The following is a 12,684-nucleotide window of genomic DNA, read 5'->3' as shown; positions in this document are numbered from 1 at the left end:
CTATGGCCGTGACTACAAGGAGTGGAAAAGGTGGAGATGCAACCACCTCAAATCAAAAGAAAATTATGGATGATGAGCAATTGGTAAAAGAAGAAGAGATGCCAAGTAATGAAGTGCAAGCAAATGATGAGGTGTGGATTGATATTGAAGACAATGTGGAGGAGACACAAGAAGAAGTGAACCCGTCTAGGGAGCACATTGTTGACATATCGGAACTGGTAGTGTCAAATGCTAAGGCACCAATGCCAAGGCCTCCTCCTCCATACCCTCAAAGGCTTGCCAAGCAAAATAGCGAGAACCAATTCAAAAAGTTTATTGACATGATAAAGAGTTTGTCTATTAATGTACCACTGGTTGAGGCCTTGGAGCAAATGTCGGGTTATGCAAAGTTCATGAAGGACTTGGTGACAAAGAAGAGGTCGATGAATTGTGAGACTATAAAGATGACATATCAAGTGAGGGCAATTGTGCACTCAATGGCTCCTAAATTGGAAGATCTGGGCGCTTTCACAATACCTTGTACAATTGGAAGTGTCGACTTTGCCAAAGCTCTTTGTGATCTTGGGAAGAATTGATGCCATATTCGGTATTCAATACTTTGGGAATTGGACAACCAAGACCCACATCTATGAGGTTACAAATGGCGGATCATATTATGAAGAGACCATTGGGTATTATTGATGATGTGTTAGTTCGTGTTGATAAGTTCATCCTCTTGGCAGATTTTGTGATTCTTGATTGTGAAGCGGACTATGAGGTTCCTATTATTGTGGGTAGACCTTTCTTTGCTACGGGGAAGGCTCTTGTTGATGTGGAAGCCGGTGAGCTCACCTTCCGGGTGGGTGATAAAAATGTGGTCTTCCATGTATGCAAATGTATAAGGCAACCGAATAGCAATGAAGTTTGTTCGTTCGTGGACTTGGTAACCGATGCGATTATTGATGATACTAGTGCCACAATTAATATTGAGGATACTTTGGAGGTCGTTTTGCTCAACCTTGATGATGATGAGGAGAAGGATGGCTATTTGGAATGTGTGAATGCTTTGCAAGGAATGGGGTCGTACACTTATAAACCCCGCAAGTTATCCTTGGATCTTGAAAACCAGAAAAATCCTCCAACAAAGCCCTCAATCGAGAAGCCTCCCACCTTAGAGTTAAAGCCATTGCCTCCACATCTCAAGTATGAATTCCTTGGCCTTTGTTCTACTTTGGCGGTTATTCTTTCGTCTTGTTTGCTTAACGTGCAGGTAGACTCTACATTGGCGGTGCTATAAAAAAGGAAGAAAGCTATAGGATGGACATTGGCGGATATTCGGGGCATAATCCCCGCCTTTTGCATGCACAAGACTACTTTGGAGCAGGGTGCCAAACCCTCCGTTGAACATCAAAGGAGGATAAATGAAGCAATGCAAGAGGTGGTAAAAAAGAGATCATAAAGTGGTTGGATGCCGGGGTTGTTTACCCTATTTCCGATAGTTCATGGACTTCTCCGGTGCAATGTGTCCCAAAGAAAGGGGGCATGACTGTGGTTACCAATAACAAGAATGAGTTGATTCTTACAAGAACGGTGACCGAGTAGAAAGTGTGTATGGACTACCGCAAGCTCAACAAAGTCACAAGGAAAGATCATTTCTCATTTTCATTCCTTGATCAAATGCTTGATAGGTTGGCCGGGCGTGATTTCTATTGTTTCCTCGATGGGTATTCCGGCTACAATCAAATTCTTATTGCTCCGGAGGATCAAGAAAATATTACTTTCACATGTCCCTATGGTACTTTCGCATTCTCGCGGAGCCATTTGGGTTATACAATACACCGACAACTTTTCAACGGTGTATGATGGCTATCTTCACCGACATGGTGGAGGATTTTCTTGAGGTCTTCATGGATGACTTTTCCGTGGTTGGGAATTCTTTTGATGGTTGCTTGAAAATTTGGATAAGTTCTTGGCAAGATGTGAAGGAACGAATTTGGTATTGAATTGGGAGAAATGTCACTTCATGGTCGAGGAAGGCATTGTCCTTGGCCATAAAATTTCAAAGAATGGTATTGAAGTCGGCAAGGCCAAAATAGATGTGATTTCTAAACTCCCACCCCTACATCCGTGAAGGGAGTGAGGAGCTTCTTGGGTCATGCTGGGTTCTATCGCCGATTTATCAAGGATTTTTCCTAAGTGGTAAACCCCTTGTGTAAACTTTTGGAGAAGGATGCCAAATTCCATTTCAATGAAGATTGTATGAGGGATTTCAAATTTCTTAATTTTAAGTTGACTACTACTCCTATTATTACCGCACTGGATTGAAGCGTGCCTTGCGAGCTCATGTGTGATGCAAGTGATATGGCAGTTGGAGCAGTTTTGGGGCAACGAATCAACAAAATCTTCCATCCGGTCTACTATGCTAGTAAAACCATGAATGATGCCCAAGTCAATTACACTATGACCAAAAAAGAGCTCCTTGCCATTATCTTTTCTATGGAGAAGTTCCGCCCGTACTTGATGGGTACACAGGTGATTGTCCATACCGATCATGCGTCGCTTTGGTACTTAATGAGAAAGAAGGATTCAAAGGCAAGGTTAATACAGTGGGTGCTTCTATTGCAAGAGTTCGATCTAGAGATCCAAGACCACAAAGGTAGTGAAAATCTAGTGGCGGACCACTTGTCTTGATTGGAGGAGGAGGGGAGGCCACATGACGGCCTTAAGATCAATGATTCCTTCCCCGACGTGCAACTTTTAGCCATTTCAATGACCAAGATGCTTTGGTTTGCCAGCTTAGCAAATTATCTTGTAAGTGGCATTGTACCTAATGAGTTCTATTCAAACCAAAGGAAGAATATCAAACGGGATTGCCTTGACTATTATTGGGATGAACTGTACCTCTTCCGAATTTGTACCAATGGTGTGATTTGAAGATGCATACCGGAGGAGAAACAAGTGGGAATTCTTGAGGCTTGCCACTCTTCACCGTATGGTGGTCACCATGGTGGAGCGAGAACGGCGGCAAAAGTGTTGAGTTATGGATTCTATTAGCCTACTCTTTACAAGGATGCTAGTGAGGCTTGTCAAGCATTTTGATGAATGCCAAAGGGCCAGTGGAATCTCAAAGAAAAATGAAATGCCTCTCACCATCATTTTGGAGATAGATATTTTCAATGTGTGGGGTATTGATTTCATGAGTCTGTTTGTTAGGTCTTGTGGGAACACCTACATTCTAGTCGCAGTTGATTATGTGTCTAAATGGGTTGAGGCCATTGCTTTTCCCAACAATGAAGCGAGGAGTGTGGTGACATTTTTGAAGAAGAACATCTTTACAAGATTTGGTACTCCAAGGGCTATCAGAAGTGATGAGGGTTTGCATTTTTGCAACAAGGCTTTTGATAACTTACTCACAAAGTATGGTGTCACTCACAAAGTCTCGACCCCCTATCATCCTCAAGTAAGAGGACAAGTGGAAGTCTCCAACTGGGAGATCAAAAGTATTTTGTCAAAGACAGTGAATGCCAACCAAACGGATTGGTCAAGAAAGCTTGATTGAATGAGCTTGTCACCTTCTAGTGGAACTTGAGCATAAGGCCATGTGGGCATTGAAGAAGTTGAACCTTGAGTGGGATGTCTCCCTTGAACTTAAGGGTGGCACAATTGAATGAGCTAGATGAATTTCGGTGTCACGACCCAAACGGATGGGTCGCGATAGGACCCGGTACCTTACTCAATCGAGTACCAATGTAACGTATCTCTTGTATAATACTATTATAGGTAAATGATCCAGAAAGGCTGTCGTGAGATAAGTAGAATAAATATGAGAGGATACTTAACATAGAACGACCCAACCTGATATAAAAAATTACATACGTGACATACGGGCCTATAAGGCCAACATGATCATTTGTAAACTCAAAACATAGGCTGATAAGGCCATACAAGTATTCGTATACATGACATCTGTCTACAAGCCTCTAAGAGTACATAAGTATCACAAAGGTCGGGACTGGACTCCACCATACCAATCAATACATGTCCTAATTATACTGACCAAATAAGCAACTTCGGAGCAAATGGAGCGCATCAACACCTTCCACTGAGCTGATAGCCTACTTGGAGGACTCTCAACCTGTCTATCGAGAACCTGCGGGCATAAAATGCAGTGTCCCCATGCAAAAGGGACGTCAGTACAAATAATATACTGAGTATGTAAGAAATGAAAATCAGTAAACAATAGACATGAGAGAAACATGGAGTAAAAGACTCAACATGTAAGTCTGGATAACTCTATAAATCATGAAATACTTATAGCGTCATGCATATGCATATGAATATCATGTCGTGCATAGGTACATGTGTTCATAACATCATTAAGCGGCATCCCATCATATCATCTCGGCCACTGGCAAATCATCAACGTATATCAGCTGATCAGGTGGTGGTGCGTATATAACGTCGTAACCTTTTTCCATATTCCATATACATATATATACATGTATATAACACCATCTGGTCATGGATCAATGTACATGTATAAATGAGTGCAATGTATGAGAAGTACATCAATAAAATCTTTCGGAACGTCATAAGACCATTATGCCTCTTATTAATATCATGAAATAAACTTTATCAACTTATGTATTTTCTGAGACCTATGAACAAACGATAGAATAATAAGACATATTGGAAACCAAGAATATAAGCATCTCTAGCATTTCTATGAATAGAGTCATTTACAGAAGCTGTGCATTTGCTCGTTTCGTTTGTATCATATGGATCATGCCAAAAGGAATGAAGGGATAGCCTTAACATACCTGAGCCGATTCTCTTGACAATCCTTCTAACACACGTCAATTGCAACAAATCACATAACGACGGATCGAAGTAGAGAACAATCTGTGTGATATTCTTAAGAAAGATTGAACCGTACTCCCTTAGAATCTCAAATCTTACGGTTTGGCCTAAAGGCCCCTATTTTCCACCTATTTTTAATGAGTAAGAGTCATATTTATGGTCTTTGATCCTTGTTCCATTTGCTGCCACATTAAGGGGTTAGTCCTTATCCAATAATCATCCACTTAATTCCTTAATTAATTTGCTAATCCCCCATTAACCAATAATTACCCAATTATCCACATAATTAGGAATTATCTTAAATTACTTAAAATACTACTCACTTTTAGAATACCTTATACACTTCACTATCATGGTCAAGTGGTACCTTGTATGGTACTAGTCCATAAATACCGGGTATTATAGCTCGGACCGTATTTTATCCCAAAATGTCAAACTTTGATAAAATTCATTTTCTTTGATTTGCTTACCCTCTCACCTTCACTAATTTACTTATTACTTGTTTGAAATAGCATAATACTTATAATCCCAAAATAATCTCATTCCCGAACTTACGTCGATTAACTTATGACGAAACTTAATTGTAAGAAAATGCGAGATGTATTATCTCATTTTCGAGCCTAATATCAATTTACTTATGTTGTACTTCCACGTATGAGGACACAGGGTGTAACATCATTCCCCCTTTGGAATATTCGTCCTCGAATGTTGACTGATGCACTTATCATTTTCATAACTTATGTCTTCCGAATACTTTAGTACTCTCCTTGTCATCTAGGCAACTGTTCTATGAATAATCCCAAAGGTCAGGGCATTCCTCCTTTTAGGCCTCTTTTTCACGCCACAACTTGTGGTCGGGGTTCTTCCAATCTCATAACTGTTGATACCTTCTATCATGGACTTTTTCATTACATGTGCACTTATGCAACTCTTCTTTCTAGCTTTTAGCCAATCTCTAGGCCTCACTTTGTGAATCATATGCACAACTATGGCAAGTTGTATATTGATGTTATTTGCTCGGTACTTTGTTGAACTCACAAATATTGCTATATCTTATTTCATAGACCCGGTTATCCATTCGTATGACTTTACTGCATCTAGGTAGGTCATACTATACCATAACTCTTACTTCAATTTATCGTTGCTGGGGTCTGCTACCAAATTCCAGCTTACTTTCGTTGCTTATCCTATATGTATAAGTCTAAGTCCTTTAATGCTTCCTCATTACTGTTCATCTTAAGAATGATGGCCTAATCTTATTGCATACTTTGTAACTTTTATCCATCCATTGTTGATTCACCTCAATATTGATCTATAATCTACCACTAATAACTTGAAACTTCTTATGTAATACCTTGCCACTAGGGATTCATTGCATCGAGGAATATTTGAAGTGATTTTCCTGATCCACTTAGGGGCGATACCGTACTTCAATAACTGTATTTTATAGCATCCCATTGTGATTCACCTTATGTGGGTATTTTAATTTTGTACAATTCATGAAATCCTCTTCAAATCATTACTCAATAGAAGGCCCAAACGTCATCGTTTATCTATCACAATTACACCCTCATTGTACTACCAGGGCAGCACTTCATCTCTTCTAAATGCTACTAGTCTTAGACTCCTTTGAGTTCATTCAGGCTATACTAAGCTTTCTATAACTTAGAGAAACCGTCAGCTCTTTTATTTTCATGAGCTTAATCCTGAGGATTTATCCATTCTGGTCACCTTCTCACTCGCCTTTTCTTATCCTTACTCATGTCTTCCTAAAACCTTGTCGCTCCACTATACTTTAGCTTACTACCTACACATATCTATTAATACTACTCGCAACCTTTCAACTTGCTTGCATCATAGATTTCCTTATGTCATTCTGGAATATCAAGCGAGACATCACATAATCTATAACTCTTCTTTACTCTCTTAATCAGGCTTCTTACCTATAAACCATTGGCTGGAAAACATGACACTAGCGATGCCACTATCTTTCTTGGATACTGAATCCCCGAGCTTCTAGCCTTCTATCTAAAGTATAGACTATTCACAATCTTCTGCATTTGAGTATCTCGTACGTAGTTCACCTTTACCTTACTTACCTTAAAATCCCGCATCACATCTTCTATCTCTTTCATGAGCTCCTTTTCACATAGGTATAATTCACATCCATGACTTGAAGCTCTTTTATAATACTTGCACCCCTGGTGCATACACAATCCGGTGAGAGCTTCATATTGACTTCTTATGAGGCTGGTAATCTTCCAACTTACTTTATCGTAGAGCTGTTATAGAATATGGCTACTGTACTATCGCTCTGATACCATTCTTTTCACGACCCAAATCGATGGGCCGCGATGGGCACCTAGTATCTTACTCAACCGAGTACCAACGTAACATATCTCTTGTATCATACTATTATAGGTAAATGAGTCGGAGAGGCTGTTGTGAGATAAGTAGAATAAACATGAGAGGATACTTGACATAGAATGACCCAACCTGATATAAAAACTTACATACATGACATACGGGCCTATAAGGCCAACATGATATTTGTAAACTCAAAATATAGGCCGACAAGGCCATACAAGTATTCGTATACATGACATCGGTCTACAAGCCTCTAAAGAGTACATAAGTATCACAAAGGGCGGGACTAGGCCCCGCCATATAAATCAATACATGTCCTAATTATACTGACCAAATAAGCAACTCCAGAGCAAATGGAGTGCACCAACACTTTTCGCTGAGCTGATAGCCTACTTGGAGGACTCTCAACCTGTCTATCAGAACCAGTGGGCATGAAACACAGCGTCTCCATGAAAAAGGGACGTTAGTACAAATAATGTACTGAGTAAGTAAGGAATGAAAATCAGTAAACAATAGACATAAGAGTAACATGGAATAAAAGACTCAACAAGTAAGTCTGGATAACTCTGTAAATCATGAAATACTTATAGTGTCATGCATATGCGTATGAATGACATGTCGTGCATAGGTATATGTGTTCGTAACATCATCAAGCCTCTGAGGGTATCCCATCATATCGTCTCGACCACTGTGGGCAAATCATCAACGTATATCAGCTGATCAGGTGGTGGTGCGTATATAACACCGTAACCTTTTTCCATATCAAATATACATCTATATACATATATATACGTGTATATAATGCCATATGGTCATGGCTCAATGTACATGTATAAATGACTGCAATGCATGAGAAGTACGTCAATAAAATCTTTCGGAACATCATAAGACCATTATGCCTCTGATTAATATCATGTAATAAACTTTATCAACTTATTTATTTTCTGAGACCCATGAACAGGCGATAGAATAATAAGACATACGGGGAACCAAGAATATAAGCATCTCTAGCATTTCTATGAATAGAATCATTTATGGAAGTTGTGCATTTGCTCATTTCGTTTGTATCATATGGATCATGCCAAAAGGAAAGAAGGGATAGCCTTAATATACCTGAGCCGATTCTGTTGACAATCCCTCTAACACACGTCAATTGCGACAAATCACGTAATGTCGGATCGAAGTAGGGTAAAATTCGTGTGATATTCTTGAGAGAGATTGCACCATACTCTCTTAGAATCTCAAATATTACGATTTATCGTATTATGAAATTTCAAACAGGCTAATTGAGCTCCATCTGTTAGCATAGCCTTAAGATACAACCTAAATGATCTTCATCTTAGCATAGCCTTAAGAAACAACCTAAATGATCTTCATCAGTTAGCATAGCCTTAAGATACAACCTAAATGATGCAATGAGATTGTCTCAAAATTGTTGGTTTTTTTTGTAGGCCCCATTATGGTGACTAAGTTTTGGACTAAAGGCCCCTATTTGCCACCTATTTTTAATGACTAAGAGTCATATTTTTTATCTTTGATCCTTGTTCCATACGCTGCCACGTTAAGGGGTTAGTCCTTATCCAATAATTATCCACTTAATTCCTTAATTAATTTGCTAATCCCCCATTATCCAATAATTACCTAATTATCCACATAATTAGGAATTATCTCAAATTACTTAAAATACTTTTCACTTTTAGCATACCTTATACACTTTACTATCATGGTCATGGGGTACCTTGTGTGACACTAGTTCATAAATACCAAGTATTATAGCTCGAACCGTATTTTATCCCGTAATGTCAAACTTCGACGAAATTCATTTTCGTCGATTTGCTTACACTCTCACCTTCGAGAATATACTTATTACTTATTTGAAATAACATAATACTTATAATCCCAAAATAATCTCATTCCCGAACTTATGTCGATTAACTTACGACGAAACTTTAACGTACGAAAATGCGGGTTGTATCATCTCATTTTCGAGCTTTTATCAACTTACTTATGGCGTACTTCTACATACGAGAACATGGGTTGTAACATTTGGTATCATGCCTACACAAGCTCGTCTCTATACAAGGAGAATATGAAGTACCTCCATGACAAGTACATTCGAAACAAGGAGTTCAAATGAGGCGATCTTGTGTTATTATTCAACTCTTGGTTGCGGATGGCTCTGGGCAAGTTGAAGTCTAAATGGAGTGGCCCATTTGAGGTTGTGAATGTAACCCCCTTTGGTGCATTGGACCTAAAAAATAAGAATGATGAAGTGTTTAGAGTCAATGGGCACCGGGTGAAGCACTATCTCGGAAAGGTTGATGATGGCCACGTCGTGGCAGTTCTTCATTTCAAATGATTGGTATTTTGCGTCGTGCCGCAATGTTAAATCAGGTTCTTTTTGGGAGGCAACCCATGTTTTTTTTTACTTTTTTTTCTTCTTCTTTAGATAGGTTTTATTTTCTGCTAACTAGTTTTGAAGTGTATATAGGAATGAGTGTGCTTTGTAGGGACGGTGCCCAGGAAAATGGCTAAGTGTTGAAAAAAGTGCGGACCGCACAATCTTGATCACCATAGCAACAAAAAATTTGCAGCCGCACAATTTATTGTGCGGCCGCACAACTGGAGGCTCAAAAATGCAACTTCTCTGAAGTTGTGTCTGATAGAAAACATAGCCATTTTGCGGCCGCACTTGAAATTGTACGGTCCGCACAAATTTATGCGGCCGCACTCGCTTTTGTGCGGACTGCAGAGCTTCATCAAGGTCCAGATAAAGAGTGCGGACCACACTCAAAATTATGCGGCCGCACTCAGCTTAACGTTTGACCGACTTAGTCAACCTACAAATAGAACCTCAGTGCAATATTCACAACTTTACACACTCCGAGTTCTTGAGAACTAAGCAAGCACAATGCACGACAAATTAGTTCACACTCCTCATTCATTTCATCAGTGTAGATTCTTACATGCATCCTTCATCACTGGTATATTCAATGAATTTTTAGATTTTTCAGTTTTTCTTAGTTTTTGTTCTTCAGTAGTATAGTTATTTTAGGCCTAAAATGTCAAATGTTATTCACGTGTGCATAAAATCATGTGGGTAACAACATATATGTTCATGGGGACTGGTTAGATTATTAATCATGTTTATTTGCAAATACCATGTCTAAATTATGCAAAAATTGCAAAACATAAAGTCAGTGTTGTGTGATTTCAAATTGTGCGGCCGCACACAAAATTCTACGGTGCGCAGATCTTAAGTTAGGGCAAAATGTAATGCATGAAAAGTGTGGATCATACTCAAACTTGGGCGGTCCGCAGAAAAATTATGCGACTGCGGAAAAATGTTTGCGACCGCACTTTTGAAAGATCAGAGAACCAGTAGTCTGAACCTGGGATTGTGCGGTCCATACATGGCAGTCTACGACCGCACTCACTTTTGTGCAGTCCGCACTGTCTCTTTTAAACACTATTTTGCTGCATCTGTTAACACTGTTTTGAAATGTAACTGACTTATCTGCCTTGTATTGCAAACAATAGTTCGATCACGAGGCAGAGGCGATACATCTAAAGGGAGAGGTGAACCCTCCCGAGGCCGAGGCAAAGGTACTTAACCTTTGGGAGTGCAGAAAAAAACGTTGACCAAAAAGTAAACCACAGAGAGAGGTAGGTCCAAAGAGCCTTCAGAATCAAGCTCATACGTCCCATCTAGGGAAGCCTCCGAAGGCCACTATCCCAACCATTACACTTCCCTAGGAGATACCAACTCTGTGACAAACCCTCTACCACAACAAGTTCTTTTGAGGGTTCAGATGCCGGCAGCCAGGGTTCAGAGTCCTCCTCTACACACACTCCCCGTGGATTAGTTGCACTAGATGATGATGATGATGTTCCTAATGATGGTAGAGGAGGTGACACTAGAGTGGGTAGCCTAGAGAGGTCAAAGAAGAAGGAGATATAGGAAGATAGATTTGTGAGTTTGACAGCCTTCACAAAGTTTAGAGAATTATGGTCCTAGAGATCGCTCACACTTGAGCGGCAATTCTTATTGAAGGATTTGGATAGATACAATCCAAATGTCCTTAAGCAGTTCAAGGAGCGTAAAGGGTGGACATGGTTCACCCAGAGTGTTGTGAATGCCAAGGAGCACTTGGTACGTGAATTCTATGCCAATGTGGCACACATCAAGAAAGGTACCAAAGTACCAAAGTGAGGATTTTGATGGTCAGATTCGATCAATGAACTCTGAACCAGTACATGGGATTTGAGGAGGTAGAGCCAGCCCAATACCTGGAAAAGCTTTCTATGGGTGATGCAGCTCGCCCTTGGCTAGTAGAGATCTTGGCAGCTCCAGGACCACCACCACTGTGGATCACAATAGGGGTTTCCATTGCACGACCGCCCTCAATTTTGAAGCAAAATGGTGGCAAACTTTTGTGTGCAACCGGTTAGACCCGAGCCAAAATAAAAACAATCTTCCACTACCCCGAGCAGTTTTGGTAGCTTCTATCATGGCTGGGTACCCAATTAATGTGGGTTCCATCATGTCAGACAACATGTCAGTGGTTGTCCTAAAAGGTGAAATCTCCTATCCATATCCCAACACACTCACAAAATACCTAACGAATGCAAAGGTGGAGTCGATGAGCTTTGATACAAAGGTGAGGGATAAAAAGCCCTTCTCATGGTACTCTTTGCAAGGTCTAGGAAACCCAAAGTTCAAGGGTAAGGCAACTGCCACCGATGGCCAGTTTGATGAGCCAACGGTGGTGGTTACAGATTCATCTGCTAAACCTTCTACAGCTCTTATGCTTTCTACAGTTGCAGTGCCTTCCACAACAGGCAGTCCTTCCACAGCAGGCAGTCCTTCCACCGAGACAGATGACATGCGACCACCTCCATCTTCTAGACCATCTACATCAGTACCATTGCCTACCTATTTCACATATCCACTCACTGCGCTGCGAGTCTCCCAAACATTGATGAGTCTCAACAACTAGATGCAGACAACTACTTCAAAGCTGTCTGACATATCCAGTGTTGTTGCAACACAGTTTTCTACTCTAGCAGCACCACAGGTACCTCCGTCAGTGGAGGAAACATTGAAGAAGATCTTGAAAAACCATAAGACCATCATAGATACATTGGTGGCGCATGGGAGAGCTATTGAGGAGTTAGGAAAATAGGTGAAGAAGATGCGGAAATCTCAAGCTTTAAAGAAATCAGTGGATAGATTGAGAAAAAAAGTGGCCAAGATTGCATCCACTGGGGATATACCACTTGATCTGTTGATGAAGTCAGCACCAGCAGTACCATCAGTACCTGAGGCATCAGAGGTAGCAGCTGGCCAGTCTAAAGAGCCAGACCTTGCTACCCACACTACTGAGGAGATGCTTCAGATGTTCACCAACCCCGTTATTCCCCGACCGGAGGATGATGAGATCCAGTTGGAGGATCCTGAGGGTGCTGATGATGCCA

The 12,684-nt window shown here is 40.4% G+C and overlaps 1 protein-coding gene across 1 annotated transcript; it reads left to right on the top strand.

Annotated features, from left to right (window-relative positions):
- The first annotated feature begins 3,049 nt into the window (after positions 1-3,049).
- On the top strand, positions 3,050-3,538 carry LOC138883720 (uncharacterized). Its single transcript, XM_070164426.1, has one exon. The coding sequence runs from the start codon at positions 3,050-3,052 to the stop codon at positions 3,536-3,538; it is 489 nt and encodes a 162-aa protein (XP_070020527.1).
- The last annotated feature ends 9,146 nt before the right edge of the window (positions 3,539-12,684 follow it).

This window comes from Nicotiana sylvestris, chromosome 12, assembly GCF_000393655.2.
Source record: "Nicotiana sylvestris chromosome 12, ASM39365v2, whole genome shotgun sequence".
Classification (NCBI taxonomy): Eukaryota; Viridiplantae; Streptophyta; class Magnoliopsida; order Solanales; family Solanaceae; genus Nicotiana; species Nicotiana sylvestris.
The sequence above is the reverse complement of the archived record's forward strand: the minus strand, read 5'-3'. Positions and strand labels throughout refer to the sequence as shown.